This window comes from Quercus lobata, chromosome 8, assembly GCF_001633185.2.
Source record: "Quercus lobata isolate SW786 chromosome 8, ValleyOak3.0 Primary Assembly, whole genome shotgun sequence".
Taxonomy (NCBI): domain Eukaryota; kingdom Viridiplantae; phylum Streptophyta; class Magnoliopsida; order Fagales; family Fagaceae; genus Quercus; species Quercus lobata.
The window spans coordinates 10061583-10079667 of NC_044911.1; the positions used below are offsets into that span (position 1 = coordinate 10061583).

The following is an 18085-nucleotide window of genomic DNA, read 5'->3' on the forward strand; positions in this document are numbered from 1 at the left end:
TAAGGGTTAAACTTAAAAAATAAATCACGCAAACTAGTCAATGATGACCCTCCATGGATTCGCCTATATAAGCCACAGTTAAAGTTGCAAAAAGTAAGAGCGTGAATATTGCTTGTAAATAATCCAAGTAACATGACGGGTATAGGAACTACTGAAGGTACTAGAGAAACAAGAACAAGAACTAGTAGTTCATCAACTAAAGTTGCATTCATCTTGAACAAATCCCAACTGTATAAATTTACACTAGAGTCTTTTGCTTATAAAAGAGACCCACATAAAAGGAAAAAGTACTCGAAAATCTAATGTATAAATTAAAATTTGTCAGTTGTGGGATCTCCATCCATCATCACTATATTGCATTCGTCTAAAGCTGCCTTTGTTCAAATATGCAGATACATAGATACAAAAATCTAGAAATGAACTTTTCCATCGCACATGAAAATATCCACCCTTTGCAAATATAATTGGTATAATTGGTACCTAACTCGAAGCTGACTCAAATATTCATGTACGTCATAAACATGCTTAAGTAGCTTCATTAGTTACAAAATATGTTCCAAAAGCTGTGTCTAACATATCCAAAAAATCAGCTGTTAACATATATGCCCTCCAAAAATCTGCTGCCATGTATGCTCTCCAAAAATCTGTCAGTCTTTTATGTCCAAAAAATGTTATCAAAGTTGTATCCGCTAGCTGAACGCTGAACAATAACACGTTGTCCAACTACTGTGCAAAAAACAAAGAAAAAAACAAATTGTGGTCAGCTTTCTGTTAATATCAATAGTACGAACCACTGAAGCCGGCAAAATATGCCACCAAATATGAATCAATAAATAAAAAACAAAAACCAACAACTAAATGAAAATATAAGTTTAAACTATAGAAAAATCCTTAACATTTGTGTTGTGTTGCTATGTCCAAGCTGAAACAAGACAGTTGTGTTGTGTTTGTGTCCAAATATCATAGGTCTAATTTGATGTGCAGGGCAGGTTTCAATAATGATAATGTGATGTGCAGGACACCTTTTTTCCATCACTTTCTTGCAAATCAAAGAAAGCGTAAAGCAAGGAAGGAAATTTATAAACAGAAACATAACTAACCAAATTCTGTACGTCATAAACATGCTAGACTTATGTATATCTAGACAGAGGAGAAGCATAAACATAACTAAGCAAATTCAATTTCCAAGCCATGCTGGACTTATGTATATCTACACAGAGGAGAAGCATAATTAAGTTACTTAAAAGTAAATAGATTTTGGAGACCCTTGACCTTAGGGACTGGGATTTACATTTTGTCTGGTTTTCTATTTGAGTTTTGAATATTATTTTTAGGCCAAACTCATTTTGACAAAATAGAAGTGTTAAGGACTAGGACTTCTAGAGTTTTTAAGTTGACTTGATCATTGAGTTCTTAAAATCTCTTACTAATATACATTTTGTCATGCCATCAATATTTTCTACAAAATGTGAGGAATTCAATAAAACAAAAACCAATAAAATTCCAAAACCAGTCTTAAGTTGCCTGATACTGTCATGAAATCAGCTTTCTCTCAAGCAAAAAGTGGTACAAGTTACCTATGACACTATGATTCTTAGCTGACCAAATAGAGCCTTTTATAATATGGTTTTTTTGGTACATGGAGGACCCATTAAACTTATAAAATTACATAAGGAGTTTCTGATTTTCTTTTTCTGTTTCTTTACCTCTACTCTCTTAGAATAGATAAAAAGTCAATCTATTAATTACACAAGGAGCTGGCCTATATAGTAGACAGAATGACATCCCCAGTTGATGATCACCTACACCATTAAGGAAAACCTTAACTTCGCCAACTAGCATAACTTAATTAGTTTATTGCCAGATTGATAAAGAGGTCTTTCTAGACAGATCACTGCTTTTTTAACTAGATGATTCCTGGTTGTTGAAGGACCACTTCTACAGCATATAATGTGTATAGATTTGAAAGAATTGGCCTTCTTTAATCATTACTCTTGTACGAATGTTTACAGAATTAATATAATAATTAACAGTTTACAATCTTGCATAGGATCTAGATCATAATGTATTACCAACAAAAGACAAACTAAATTGATGGATAGGAATTAGGAAAGAGGTAAGAAACAGAGTTGAATGGCCACTTGATGACAAAAGCTTTCACACGATTTAGGTGGCACCTTCATTATCTCTAATATTTGTTTAGGAAGCAAGTAATGCTTATCATCAAAGGGGTGTAAAGGCACTGGTATGAAAGAGGCAATCACATCAGAGTGATCTGAACTAGAACCTTAATGCAAGTAGTGAGACACTTCCCCATCCTTGCTTTTGCTGGTCCAGCTATAACATTGTTTTCTTTCCTTAGGCAAAAAAAAAATTTCCATGCTTGGATATCTTCACAGACCTCTCAAAAGAAGGCTTATTCAAGATTAAATGGAAAACCACACAAAAAGCCAAGTATCATGTAAAGCAGATATTAAGATCCACCAGGTGCATGTGTTACTAATCAAATTATAAGTTAGGAATTAGGAAAGAGGAAAGAAACAGAGTTAATTCCCTTTAAAGCAAAATGCATGAGTTGACTTTAGAGTATTCCGAGAGCTCAAATCTTTATTAGATTTGTAAACTGTGAACTGCCTTCAGAAAAAATATATATATACTAGAAAGAAAAATTAAAATAGAAGTAGAAAGGAGTAGTAATAAAGGGAAGGTTGGTATTGTTGCATGTCTCTTTGGGTCAAGGGGGTTGATTCTTTGCTTCTTTAAAAATAATGCAAACCAATCTTTTGCAGTTTTGCCTAACAAGCAAAAGAGAGTTTCATGCTGGACTTATGTATATCTAGACAGAGGAGAAGCAAAATTAAGTTGCTTAAAAGTAACATCTTCCTTTTATAGCCAAGATAAATCCCAACTGTCTAATAATGAGGACATTTATTTTATCTTTTTCTTTTTGTAACTGTTTTTGTTCTGAATTGTAATTATCGAAATTGAACCTCAAAAACTAAAATAGATTAAAAAGTCCAGATATTGGGCAAGGTTTTACCCCCATAAGCTCCACATCATCAACGGCTCAACGATCTTTTCGTTTCCTCACAACTGCCTTCGCCGGTCTCGTCTTACCTGAAATTCAAAGGGATCACACATTACTTGAATGCACACATTCCCTATGCTTAATTTAATTATCAGAAAATGTTTGATCTGAGTATGATCATCACTTAAAGCACACAACATCATATGCAAGTCCTGTGACATTCTATTAAGGTAAATGATAAACAGTTTACATAGCATGGAGATGCACTGCCTAAATAATAAAATATAATGCAAACTGAGCACAAGATTGTTAATCTGAACAATCTGATGAACATGTAGCAGTTAAGAAAGATGCCTTCATAGCTATGCAAATAATTACTTTATCATTATGAAAATAGAAGACTAGGACATATAATGACATAGTAATAATTCCTTTATGAGTTTTATATGTCTTTTATAATTATGCGCAGTCTATGGATAGCTTCCATGTACTCGATAATAAATCATGTTATTTACCGTCACCGGTCCCACAACCAGGGGGATGTATGTCAGTGCGGAGTGATCTTCGCAACCCATGTACCGGCACTATATTATCACCCTGTATCTGTTCGATCTGTGCAGCCAGTTCTTCAGGGTTAGGAAGTGAAGGGTCCTGGGTGGGCTCAGCTTGAACTATCGGTGGTGTCGGTCGGCCAGGGGTGGGTACAAATATACAGCCACCGTCATGGGCAGAGTCGGCAAACAATGGGGGAGACAGCCGAGTGGGTGGTGGGGACCGAGGGCCAGCTTGGGCACAGGATGTGTGTTCTGCACTATTCTCATGGCCAGGGGGGTGGGATGGCTGGGCAGCAGCGTCAGACGTGCATCGCGATGACCCGACACCATCCATGTACATGCCCCAGTCGCCCTCCAACGCCTCATCATCTGCAGAAAAACAGTTGCATTTATTAAGATAACCACAAGGGATTGAGTCATAAAATGTCTTACTATTTGCAGCGTAGATATGATTAAATGGCATTTGACCCTTTAAACTCGCTTAATTTGGGTGCATGAGACCTCTCATATACACACTCACATGCACACAAATGCAAATACAAAATGAAGCCTTATGGTTGCTTTCTTTTCCGGTCCAGTGTTCTTACTCTGTATTCTAATTAAACCCGTGCCATTTGCAATGGCAGTATCATATTTTGCCCCAAGCTAAAGAAAATGGGCAAATGCCCATTCCAAAAAAACAATCTAGCATTTTGCCGTCTTTCCCAAATTAATTAGGGAAATACCCCTCTTTTTAGACTCGATTTTCTGTAAAAAAAAATGAATTAAGCCCTATAGTGACATTTTTAAGGATCCTATAGTGACGTTTTAAGGAACTATAGTGGCATTTTATAATCCAATCTCCATGAAGTCAAGTTACATGCAATTTTTTTCTCTTTTTGTTACCTATAACTCGACTTCATGGAAATCGGATTACAAAACGCCACTATAGGTCCTTAAAACGTCACTATAGAATCCTAAAAAACGTCACTATAGAGCTTAACTTGATTTTCAGAAAATTGAGTTTAAACAGAGGGGCATTTCCTAATTAATTTGGAAAATACGGTAAAATGCTAGATTGTTTTTTTGAAAGGGGCAAAAGCCAATTTTTTCATACAATAATTATGTCAACTTTAACAATAATATTTAAGAAATGAAGTTGCCGTTTTAGGATGAAAAAATTTTTCTGACTGAGACTGGAGAAATATTACTTCCACTATCAATTATTACAAAATGTTCATAAAAATTCTCTCTCAATGTTTTTGTGTTTTTGTTAACTCGATTATTTCAACACTCTGTATTCATTCAACTGAGAATGGAAGACAACAAAGTCCAAAAACAAAGGTAGAGCAGACCTGAAAACACATAGCAGTTACAAAGCTGATACAATAACAATAAAACATTGTTTCTAACAAAAGATTCAAAATGTGAAGTGTAACCAAGGGCCAAGTGAATACGGTGTAAACCCTATTGTAAAGTGTAAACCCTACAAGACAAGGGCCAAATGCGTAAGCAATCGCTTGACCCGCACCTAGTGCATGTCGTTCATAGAATCCAATAACTATTGTCTAGTGTAAACCCTTCCCAATAAAACTAATACTTACGCCACCTAGACGAGTTACATATAAACCTTGTTTTGTTGGTAAAATCTAATAAAACTTTGTTTTTAATTCATTATTGGCATATTAAATTAAGTATAATAAAAAAATTTATAAAACAAAACCTTTGAATTACAAAGTCCAGCTTTGTTTACTTGTTTATACTCTATTATTGTTATTATTACTATTTTTTAAACTCTAATTTTATGAACCTCATAGTGTGATCACAACTTTGAATTTCCTCATATAATGCTAATTTTATGTTCATGGTTGCGTAGCAATATTTTTAAAAGGAATTACATTGGCATCCATAGTGGTCTGTGCTTTATATGATGAAAAAATGATTTTGCTGGACTTTTGTTTTCATACATACGCATAATATATTAGCATTGATGTGTATATGTTAAAAGTGGATAATAGTATTGTGATTGTAGTTGATAAGGAATGAATGAAACAAGTTTGCATGTCTTAAACGTCAATACATATATATATCGCTTGGAAGAAAAAAGTGCTTATTCCCATTGGTTAATATTTAAAGTGCTTAGTCTTAATATTTAAAGTTTGGCAGAACATTGTAACGCTACTAATTATACCATAATTATGAGAAGGAAGTGAAAATTAACACTAAAAACTAGTTACCAAACAATATATACTTTGCTACTATCATATGTCCTCTAAATAAATTACAACTGAAAGTAGTAGAAGTTAAATTCAGTAAGAATTGAAGGTATTAGAGTTGGAAGTTACCCAAGACATCGTCATCCTCGTGACCACCTCCACGACCTCCACTGTATGCATGACCTCCACTGCGTCCACGCCCTCTAGACCCACGACCTCCCCCACCACGGCCTGTAGCCTGTGTGCTCGCCTCAGTCACCGTGGCACGCGCATTCTCCAATGCCGCTCGGCTCATCTCTCCGACAAGGTCCAGCGTCCTCTTCAGGTGATTGTACACTGCGGAGTTTGGTTCGCATTGCAATAGTAATTCCACAGTGGACTCAACCTGCGAAATAAATGAGTCCCGTTAAAACTTCTTTGTTTAGTTTTGTGTTGTGCAACACTAGGCCTTTAAGTCCACAGCACTAAATCTATTTTATCTTTATTTTTTTTAACAAATAATTTATATATATATATATATATATATATAAAACTTAAATTCTCGTAATGCATGCAGCAACACACATATATTGTCAATCCATAAAAGAAGCATCGAATTGTTGCCTTACCATGATTTCCCAATACGCCGAGTCGCGTGTAATGTACCGTCTCGTCGTCTTTCGGTAGGACTCCATGTAAGCAGCAAGGTATGTCGTGTCCCCATCCAATGCCGGTGCGTCAGCAATATGTTCCTCTCTATAGGCCCATCGGTCAATGTAGACAACATGCTCTTGCACCCAATCCTTATCTAGTTTACCTTGGAGGGAGATTTTGTGGAGATGAACGGATGTATCTACAATATCCGGTGGCACTTGCTTCATCCCGAATTGACGAAAGACACGTTCGGGATGATGATCCTCTACTATCCAAAAATAGATCAATGGCACATCGGCCCTCCATATTTGTCGGCCGGCAGTGCAATATGGGGGCAACAACTCTAGGACATCGCTGTAGGGCTCCCAAACAACCTGCAGAAATGGTCAACAATTAGATGCCTGCCAACAATAAGAGAACCTCAGAGTGCTACCGGTGTGGCAGCCACACAATAAAGAGCTATGATGCTTGAATCAGAAAATATGATGAAGGAGAGAATTACTTATTAATTATGACTGTCACCTTATACCTATGTATGATTTGAGTTCTTTCTTACATAGAGTTGTTATTTCATGTCATCAAAAACATTTTCTTATCTGTATACGTATTCCTTTATTGGCTCGAGCTATAACTTGGCATCAGTAATATGTCTACAATTATAGCATGCATGCTTACTTTTTATGTATCATTGAATTTCCAATAATTTTATATTTATGGTCATGAATCATGATATGCATGAATGTGGTTCCCCACTAATTATCTCTGACTTTGGCAAAGGTTTGTTTGTCGGATAAAGTGAAGGTGACTTGAGAAAATCCTGATATATAATTTAGACTCTCAGACATTGATTCATAATCAAAATTAAACGTAATTCTTCTCCAAGAATTTCTTATAGTGCTGGATTTATGAGTTAACATATTATTCTTTGCACTTCAATTAGAACAAACAGTATCACTCGACGATCATATGTGGACAACGTGAAAAAAGACAAATTAGTTGTACTTGTCATGATGACTACTTTGATAACTCAGCTAGTGTGTCCTACATCTTTATCATGCACTTCAACTTTATGAAAGAATTGATGGTTCTTGCATTTATATGATTGTAACCAAATAAAAGATAAAATACAAGGTATCCATGATGAAATTGGTCATAGGTCGGAGTACAGTTTATCATGAATTAAATTCTGCTGATGTTGTGAGTCCATATGAACTCACCACAGTGATTATGTTATATTATCAGTCAAGGTTGTAAATTTCTATCAATCACATCCAACTTTTGCTGTGGATAGCAAATACACAGTTATCTAGGTTTCCTATAGAACAAACTGCACTCATTTTTTGAGATACTATATTTTTCCTTACACCTTTTTGAAGATTTTGATCATATAAAACTGTGGTTTAAAGCTAGCTAGTAAGGACATCATTCAAAATCTGCACACATAATAACATGAGAAATTTTCTTGAATTTAAATATGAGAGGAAGTCGTTTGAGATACTTTGATTATTTTAGAGGAAAATGATTAATGCACTAATTACAACAAGTGACTTGTTTGAAGTTGGGAAGTAAAAAAAGATAGAGGAAGACAAAAATGACATTAATAGAAGTTGTAAACTTTGATATGTCCATTAAGGAAGTAAGGTAACAAATAGTATGATTTCGATTCAATAAAATGACCAGCAAAAAAGAGTTCATATGGTCGACCTGACTAATTTGTTGAGTATATCTAGAACCGACCCAAAAATTTTGAAACTAATGCTTCATTGTTGTTTTTGTAAAAGGAAAAAGGATTAAAAAGGACTAGAACAAATTGATCTTGTTGAAACCACAAGCATTGAACAAATGAAAAGGGTGGTCTTAACTTCTTTTTGAAGTTATATTAGCAACAATTGCTGGTGGAAGGAAGAAAACACCAGTGGTTAGGAGGTGAGAAATTAAGTTGTCTTTAGAACCTTAATTAAGATTGGCAGTTAAGAAGATTCTGGTTACCAAATTAAGGATATGACTATATATAAATATATATATACTAATAAATAGTTAGATCAGAATCACTTTTTCTTTTTCTCTTCCCATGCTTTCTTAGCTGCACCCAAATGTACTTTTCAGAAGGACCTAATGTTGAGACTTTATGATCCATTGCCCCACTAGATTATGTCATGACCTCATCAAAGAATCAAATTGTGTATTATTGAAGCCACTTCTTAACTGATTAACTGTATTTCAGTAATATGTTTGGAGGTTGCTGACGAATCAAGCTAATGCTATTCTCGTGACAACTAGAAAAGAAGCATTGCTCACTGCTCTCTGATTGATGCTTTTAGCAGAGTCATCCTATCCAAAAAATTTTCTTTTCTGTTGGTTCACAAGACATGGGTAGTGGGTGTTTGGTTTCTGATGAGCAAAAGTTTTGAAGTTGTTAGGCTAACTATACAGCTATCCTGTCTTGTTCTTGATGAATTTTACTCGCTTTTTGTTCTGACTCATTTTCCTTTCTATGAAGTCAAGGTTCTGCAACTTGACCACCATGTTTGACTTGTTGAGGCAGTGTCGACATAAGCCTAGAGTTGCAGTAGCATTCAAAATTTTAATTGTTTCACAAAGTCTAGCTAATTCAGGATGCAGCTGTTTAATTAGTAGCAAATGATCATATGTTAAAGCATATTTGGGTGTGCCGACACTTTTTCTTAACAAGTGAAATACGTACTTATTTGTGTCAATCCTCAATGTGAGCACACATGTATAAGACCATTGAAGAACCACTTCACTAAAAATCGTAAGACATTCTTGACCTATTTCCCCCTCTTATTCTATTTCCCCCTCTTATTGGATTTGACATGGTTAGATGCACCTAGATAGTACTGGTTGCAGTAGCTAAAACCGAGGAAGAAAATTGAAGCGTACACAGCTAAATATATGTGGAATCAAATTAGTGTAAAATTACTAATGAAGGTACTTTATAGTGATTGCCCACCTTCAAATATAATTCGTAACTAATGCCTTGTATATCTATGGTCTAATCGACCAAAGTTACATTATTAACTATACACATGCAGTAGTTGACAACCCTAGAAAGTCAAAACCAAAATAAAATAGAGAATTATATCCTTGTGACATGAAGCGGTAGAATACCTGGTGTGCCCGTATACTCGACAGTGACGCACGATACGCAACTAGCACATGTGTCGCATGCTCTGTCGTGCTCTTCGGCCCCTTCCATCTAGTAAACATATAATTTCAAACAATGCTCATTAGTTATCATGCAAATAATATATTCCAAATAATTATCATGCAAATATTCATGCCACTGTAGTACATTTTCAGTGTACTTGGGTTGGCTATTCTTTAATAAAAAGTTCTAACGTTATATATCAAAAAAATAAAAAATAAAAAATATCATGCTAACTTTGGAACTTTTCTTCTCTAGAATGAAAGACAGAAAAAGAGTGGCTCCTTTTTTCAATCTTGGATTCCCATTGGGTGCACCTATAACTTACCAGTTTAAAAAAATACAAATAAAAACAAGTCAAAATCAATGAGGGACAAAACAGTTTTCTAAGAAAGACTTATTGAAAGTCCCAGATTGAAATGAAAGGGGATACTATACTTCCTCCTCAATAAATACCTCTCCATCAAGAATTTCAAACATGAATACATTGTTTAGTTTTTGCAAGGGCCTGACATTCTTTAGTTTTTAATGTTGGGCTAGCTTATGTGTAAACCTAACATATAAGGGTTATTATATATATATATATATATATATTTGTTTTCATTAGATTGTTACTTATCAAAAAAATAATATACAAGGTTTTCTTTTGTAAGAGAATAAAAAAATTTAGTAATTAAAAAAGGGGCCAAAACTAATCAAACTGCTCAAAACCAAAACTAATCAACTCGTCACACTGGCCGCAAAGATGTCTCAAAAATTTAAGCTCCTTCAACTTTGCAATGTTGGATAAGTGAATATGGTGTTTTACTCAGGGAAATGACCAATTGTGGAGATGCCTTCTGAGAATTAAATATGAGCAAGATTCCCAGTGGACTACAGACGGAGTAGAATTTCCACACGGAGTGGGACTGTGGAAAGGAATAAGAGCAGGTTTTGGGAGTCCTATAAATTTATTAGATTTAAAATTGGGGATGGCATGAGGGTGAGGGTATATGGCTTGATGCATGGTGTGGGAACAAGTCTTTTAATTGGTTAGCTTACGTTAGTTTATGATCCTTTCCAAATTGCAGCTAACAAACATGCTAGGGTTAGTGATTATTTGGATGTTAGGGGTAAAGTAGTGCATTAGTACCCTATCTATGTTAGGCAATTGCAGGATTGGGAATTATTGTCTCCCTGCCCTGTTTGATTTACTGTATTCTCAATGGGTTCAGCTTTGGACAGAAGACAGCATATTGGAAACTAGATAGAAATGGTGACTAACTCCATGTGAATGTATTTTCAATTTCTTGAATTTTCTTTACCCTTTTCGTTTGTAACATTTTCATTCGACAATGGAACCCCACAATCACAAAACCAACTTGTGATTAGGGAATATGGGTCGTTCACGGTGGTGGATAAAGTTGGGATTTGGATAATTTGGTTGGGGTTGGTCTGGTATTTGTCCTTCACCGGGTAGTAGAGCAATTATAGAAATTGTGGATCATTATAGAGAAATTGGAGAAATTGTCATATTGAATAATATTTTATATTATTTATTGACAAAATATAAATTCTCCAATGACATAACCGTACATAATTTCATTTAGTATAATTACTTTCTAGTAAGTGTTTTAGCATGATACCAAAATTTATTTCTCAAAAGAATGTAGTCAAAAAAATTTATTTGGACTGAATTCATTCTACCAAAGTTTAAAATCTATTTGCAGTTGTCTCCTCAAATGCTGCATTAGAAGCTACAAAAGGCAGATTGAACCTATGGCATTAGTAAGCATCTCATGACCATGGACCCTTTTAGGACAAGAGGCCAGTCCCTAAGCTAATAGAGGCAATTTTGATTTGAAACAGGCCTATAGCTTCATTAACATATCAAAGTTACCATCAACCCCAAAAAAATCCAAGACTCTCAAACTTACCAGAACTTCCATTACCTTCATAACCATTTACCAGGCAATGTATGCAACTACCAATCCACATAAAATGTTTATGCTACACATCAAAAGTGATACCAAATAATTCATGAGGTCTTTAACCTTAGACTAAACAACAATGACATACGGCAGAAAAATATTCTACCACCCAATCTAGAGACTGAGATAAAGGAATTCCAAGAATAAGAATCATCGATGGAAAAGCTAAGAGGATTTAAATTAATTTCTAAGCTCTTACTAACCCACCGTGATGCATATTGGTTAGCCAAGTCCTACAATTAGTGCCAAGGAGCTCTTGACTCATGTACATCTCATATATCAATTTATGTATATTCTATGATGAATGATTTTTGAAAACCAAAAAACCAATACTTCATTTCTAAACACAATTATCAAAAACACATTAGATTGAAATTTGAAGGAGGAATATTAAACCCAAACCATCTGAGAAGTGAAAACCCAAGGTTATCTATGATATCGAACACAAGTCATTATGGGTTTCCACCACTTATTTTACTAAAAATTAGAAAGATCTAGAGATAGAGAGATTCTTGACTTGGGGATTTGTTGAAAGTATATGATTTAATCTCTTCTTTCTTCTTCTGTATTAGAGGTGTTATATACATGTAATATATACTTATTTGTCTTACCATATAAAAATAGTTAAGCATAGGGTAAAGTTAAGTTATGGCCCTGATTCTATTTTTTATTTTTTCATAATTTGATAGTTGGAGTGGGGGATTTGAACCCTGCATGTCTACGTCAAAAACACTAGGAGGTGCCAATTAAACTACAAGGCTCTTGGCTAGGTTATGGCCCTAATTATCTTGCAAATTCAGAACTACTACCAGGCAGAAAAGGACATTGGCCAAAACAGCAATGCTTTAGCATTGCCAATACATTTTAGCATTTCTAATATTAACTAAATGCAGTAAGATATTGGAATTTAAATTGGAATCAGACTAACCAAAATAATAATCATGCAAATATAATGATTGACATAAGGTGAAGAAATTTGTCTTTCGCAAAATAGCATGCTTTAATCATAAAAGCAAGACAGTCTTACAAATATATGTAGGCACCACAAATCATACCAAACATTTATTGAAAAAAAATAATAGTACTTGACAATTGTATCAAACTACTCAAATAACATACCGATTGGCAAAGGGACCTGCCTCCACTGGCGATAGTGGCAACCTCATAACAGGGCATATCAGTGGGAACCTCGAATACGCCCACAGCTGCACCAACATTACTGCTCCTCCAATCTGCTTCGCCTTCGACTCCGATGCCTTGCATAAGTGCCTGTACAACCAAGCTAATGCCCCACTACCCCAACTGTACCTCTTCGCATTGCTGATTGGGTTTAGGAACTGTAGAGGCAGCACCGACACCCGGTCTGCCGACTTATCCATAAACAAAATCGTCCCCAACCGATCGAGTATGTGATAGCGCGCATGTTGCTGCACTACCTCATCAGTAGCATCCGCAGCTAGGGGACCACTAAATAGTGCATCCAGCCACGTGAATCTGAGCCTCGCCCCAGCAAGGATAAAGGTGTTCTCATGCGGATGCGGTATCGGGTCTGGTGGACGATGACCCAATAACTCAAGACACAATGTAGGCCACTCCATCTTCACAGCCCCAGTAATTGGCAACCCATCAACAGGAACCCCTAGCATCACCTCAATATCTTGTAAGGTGATGCTCATCTCTCCATGCGGTAGGTGGAATGTGTGCGTCTCCGGACGCCAACGCTCAACTAGAGCTGTGATCAACGCATGATCCACTTCCATGTTTGGAACCTTGAATAACCCTTCAAAACCCGCCTCATTTATGTACCGAGCAATCCGTGGGTCAAGCCCATGCTCGGGTAACTTGCAACTTCGGCGTCTGCAGTTTAACACGCCTGGCACTACCTGCACACGAAAGAGCATTGTCTTAGGATAGTGCACACGAAATAACTATAACAATGCTACATAATAATAATATGCAAGAAACAGTAGGCTAACTAGTTAGTCCCGAACATTTTGCAAAACGTTAGTTACAATGTTAATTGCTTATTCGCTCTACCTCAATAGCAGATAGGATCAAATTCAACATGAATGACATTGTTTAAAATTAGCACTAAGGTGATGGGCATCATGTTTTTAAATGAATGAACAAAGTGCCTCACTATGTCAAATGGAGTAGGGAATTAGGAATCAAGGTCGTTAGTTGTCTTATGTGTAGCCACGCGTAATTGTGTGCGCATGTTTGGAAAAAAGAATAGTAGCGGATTCAATTTCTTATTGATTACTATAGCTTCTAAATGACATGTACTGACTTTGAACATTTCTGCTCCATACAATGTTCTTGATTATTTATGTTTCATGCCATTTTCTCTTTGGATTAAATACAATTCTGCGTAAACCAAAACATTCTACCATGTCCAACGTCTATTTGCAAAGAATCAAAGAACCGTACAGAAATAAAATTAAATGATTTTGACATGTCAAAAGTTCAGTACAACTACACACCTGACCGGCTGGCGTCTCCCAAAGTAGCGTGGATCGATGAACCGGCTGCCGCGTCAACTGTGTACCAACCGTCGGTCCAGGATCCACATTTCCCACTTGCTGCATATCTGACACGCATGCAATCATGTTAGACACGTAAACACAGGCAAGTAATAGTGAAGAAAAGCTTGGCTTTTGCAAGTAAACACAGGCAAGTAATTGAATGTTCTACAACAAACTCACAGAAACAAATACAGAGAGACAGAGTGAAAGACAGATTTGACAGAAAATTGAAAACATATAATTGCTAAACTGAATTATACATCATGCATCTATATACACTGATTTTCAATCGATTTATCATATCAAGGAAGAGTTAAAGTAAAACACTAAAATATAAACAAGGAATAGTTCGTGAAGCCTAATATGTTGACAGTAACGCAAAAGATTGTCGCTTTCCAAAAATGTTTTCATTGTTTTTATGTGTTTCGTGCAGGTGAATCCTAGTTTTCCTGAAAATATTTTAGGTTGGGTGGGAAAACACAATTAAGAGAGGCCTAAAAGGTTTTAGGCCTGGCCTTAAAACACATAAAACATTTTTAGAGAGCACAACAGAACACCTCCAACCCTCGAGTAAGTAGCCAACTCCCTTCCCTAAGCTAACCACTCCAAACCACAAGAGAAACCATTGCACAAGTCGACCAATAAAGCTCTTCCAACACAAAAGATTAGACCAGCAATCCACCAGTTGTAGCCAAGATAACCCACAGTGAACATTTTTTTTGTAATTATTTTTGCTGTTTTTCATTCCCAATCCATTGACCACCCCCATCCCCCCACAGCAACCAACCCACCCTGCCCCACTATCACTGCCAACCTACATGACCTCTCTCTCTCTCAAAATCTCAATTTAATTCCTACTTTTGTTTCTTTATTGCAATTTTCCATCTGCATCAAAAGCCTAGTGGCAATTCATATTCCATTCTTTTCCATTAATTAAATTACATATCAAACCCCATTCAAAACCCTACACTTTATAGAGTCAAAAATTAATTCCGACACACAGAAATCAATACCCTAGGGAAATAAGTATAGTAGGCCAAACCACCAAAAAAATAAATAAATAAACAAAGCCCTAGGTCCGTCAGAAGCACCCTAGAGGATGTACTATTTCCATTCCCAAAAGCCACCACAAATCTCAATGCTCCCTAACCTAACCCAATCTATTATGAAAGGATTGGGTGACCCTAAAAGGCCACTAAGGCCACTAAGTTCCCTTTTCAACCCCAAATGTAATAGATGATAATAATAATAATTCGATGTACTTAGTCACCAAACATAACCCACAGAAGCTGCTAATCTGACACAAGACAGGAGCTTAAACGGGCTTTAATACCAAATTTGATGTAGCCTTTTTAGGAATTTCAACACTAAACTAGATTCTTGATAACATTTTGATTGTGTTGATGGCTGTTTGGTATTTAAACAATAAAAAGAACATCAAATAAACAAAGATAAAACATTGGCCAATCACACCTAGGCCTAGGCTTTCCTAAGCACTCACATTTAGGTACGATATAGCAATTGCGATTGAAAAAAGTTGGAATGTTCATTATATGGGCTACTTCTAAATCCTTTCTTACAAAGGCTAGGAATACTAATAACCAAAAAAAAAAAAAAAGTACTTTAACAACTTCTAAGACAATTCTAGTCTCTTAAGACAATCAAATATGCATCTGTACACAAAATGTAAGTGACTTTCAACTGATGTGGTAAGTAAGTTTATATGTTCCCGTATGATATTACAAGGATAATGACATGAAAAAAAAAAATTACAAACCAAAACTTAGATGTTGAATAAAAACAATATGGCACAGTTAGAGCCCTAAGCAGAGTAAATGGCAGCAAAGGTTTTAGGATGTCCATGGTCTGTGTGTACATATATGCGTGCATATCCATTATACACACATTATATCTATTATAATAAAAACTAAACAGAGTGGAAGCTTGTAAAAACCAGTAACTTTGAAGCTTGTAAAACCAATAGCTTCCCAATTCAACATCATTCAGCATTGAATTAAAAAGAAATTTTCCCTAATTCAAAATCATGACATAACTTGTGACATAATTTCTGGAAAAAATAGAGATTGATTTGATACACTTTCAAACTATATGAATTACAAACCAATTTCCCCTAACAATGAACACCGTTGTCATGCTAACTGTATTTTACATGAATTTCTGCCCTAGATGTGCGTCATAAAACACTTCAAAACCAAACCCACTTCAAAACCAAACCCAACAAGGCTAAAACAGAAACAATAATTATGAATACAGATAGACAACAATCTAACAGCGAAAAACTTAGGAAGCAACACTCAAATCAGATTACATGCAAAGGGAAAAAATTAAAATTTGAACTCAGCATTTACAAATTACCTTAATACGTTTGCAATCCTTTAACTCCGAAGATAGATTGGGTTGAGCTTCGGCCGTGCTGAGATTGAAAAAGTGTGGGTATGGGTATGGGTTTCGATTTAACTTCGGAAAAGGTCTACTGAACGGTTTGGTTTGGGTGCGGGTACAAATAGGAGAATCTGACGGTGGCTATTGACGGTGGCTACTGAACAGACTGGCGGTGGCTACTGATCGGACTGAGGAAGGGAGAGAGACTGTAGACTGCAAAGGAAGGAAGACAAACAGTTTTAGAGACGTTACATTCAAAAACTGGTTCATATTCCGCATATAACTCGTTTTCCCCATTGACGAGTTCCAAACAGTAACGCGGGAATATTTTATTGCCCAAAAGCCAAGCTGGAACACCAGCGTGGCAAGAACCTGGCTACAACTCGGTTTCTTCATAATCGAGTTACTTAAGTAACTCACCTTTACGGAGATCGAGTTTTAAAACAGGGGCACGCCCCTATATAGTTTCGAAACAGGGGCATTATGCCAAATATGTTTCGCAAAAAGGGCAAAAGGCCAGAATCCTCAGGATTACTATACACTATAATAAATGGGAGGAAGTACTTATCATAATCAAGGGTATTACCACCATGATTCATATATTGGATTCTTTATTTGAGTATGAGCATTTCACAACTAGTTGACAAAAGTAATATCATGGTCATGTTAAAGTTAATATCATTTATCAAGTAATTTAAATGTCAAGTGAGCCAAGTGGGAGAATATAAGATTTTAAGAAAACTTTATGTGACCCACATTTAAATGATAAGTAAAAACTCATGTCTAAAGGATATTTGTGAAAGACGTTATGGTAAATAACAATTTATAAGTAACTTTCAATCGATATAACCCCTTTGGTTAATAAACACCTTGAAATTACAAGTTTTAAATTCCTTGATGGAAGGAGGTTATTGAACAAATCTTAATTTAAAATGGTTTTTAGTCTAGCTTATATATATAGCCTGTCTCCATCAAAAGGAAACATGTAAGGTAAAGGTCATAGACTAGAAGATACATTTTATAGATTTATAGATACACTATTATCTAATAAGTCTTCTTTTTCTCTAAACACTTAAACAACCATGGCTAAAGGTATGTTTATATTTGTTTTATTTCCGTTGCATACTTTAAATTTTATCTTACATAATTATGATTTCAATCTTTACCTATCAAAAAAAAATTATGATTTCAATCTTCTAAGTATAACTAAAAAAATACTTAGGTGATTAAAATCATAGGTGTGTACCACATTAAATTTTGGAAAAATTATAGTTTTAACCTTATAGTATAAGGGTGTAACAAATTAAATACTAAGGTTGAAAAAAATACAAATAATTTCTATGCCTATTTAAGTGGAATAATATTGTGGGTTCCAATTAGCTTAATTGATAAAGGCTCTATCTCTGATGGTTGAATAAGAGATCTAGGGTTCATTCTTGCCTACACCAAAAACCGATTCGTGTCTTGGTCTGATAATAAAGAGTATAATTAGAAGCAGACACCATAAGTTGAAACTTTCTCTCTAAAAAACAAAGTGGAATAACATTGTTTTTTGGATTTAATATAGACTAGTGATTTAATGTTGCGATTAAAATAATGCAAACCTTGATG

At 35.4% G+C, this 18085-nt stretch overlaps 1 protein-coding gene and 1 long non-coding RNA gene across 2 annotated transcripts; both read right to left on the reverse strand.

Annotated features, from left to right (window-relative positions):
• Positions 1-6569: 6569 nt before the first annotated feature.
• On the reverse strand, positions 6570-12810 carry LOC115956325. Its single transcript, XM_031074739.1, has 3 exons — positions 12666-12810; positions 9540-9627; positions 6570-6784 (listed from the first exon to the last, which is right to left on the reverse strand). Exons 1-3 carry the CDS (start codon positions 12807-12809, stop codon positions 6570-6572), a joined length of 447 nt encoding a protein of 148 aa, XP_030930599.1. The 5' UTR covers position 12810.
• A 244-nt stretch (positions 12811-13054) lies between these two features.
• Positions 13055-16480, reverse strand: LOC115954732. The gene is made up of 3 exons (XR_004083949.1): positions 16448-16480; positions 14030-14136; positions 13055-13425 (listed from the first exon to the last, which is right to left on the reverse strand). It is a non-coding gene; the product is annotated as an uncharacterized LOC115954732 (long non-coding RNA).
• Between the last annotated feature and the right edge of the window lie 1605 nt (positions 16481-18085).

Coding starts and splice junctions, on each gene's coding strand:
- LOC115956325 (XM_031074739.1), bottom strand. CDS start 12,809: ATGCAAGGCATCGGAGTCGAAGGCGAAGCAGATTGGAGGAGCAGTAAT. Junction 9,628..12,665: donor GCAGGTCCCTTTGCCAATCG/GTATGTTATTTG, acceptor TATGTTTACTAG/ATGGAAGGGGCCGAAGAGCA. Junction 6,785..9,539: donor CGAGTATACGGGCACACCAG/GTATTCTACCGC, acceptor CCATTTCTGCAG/GTTGTTTGGGAGCCCTACAG.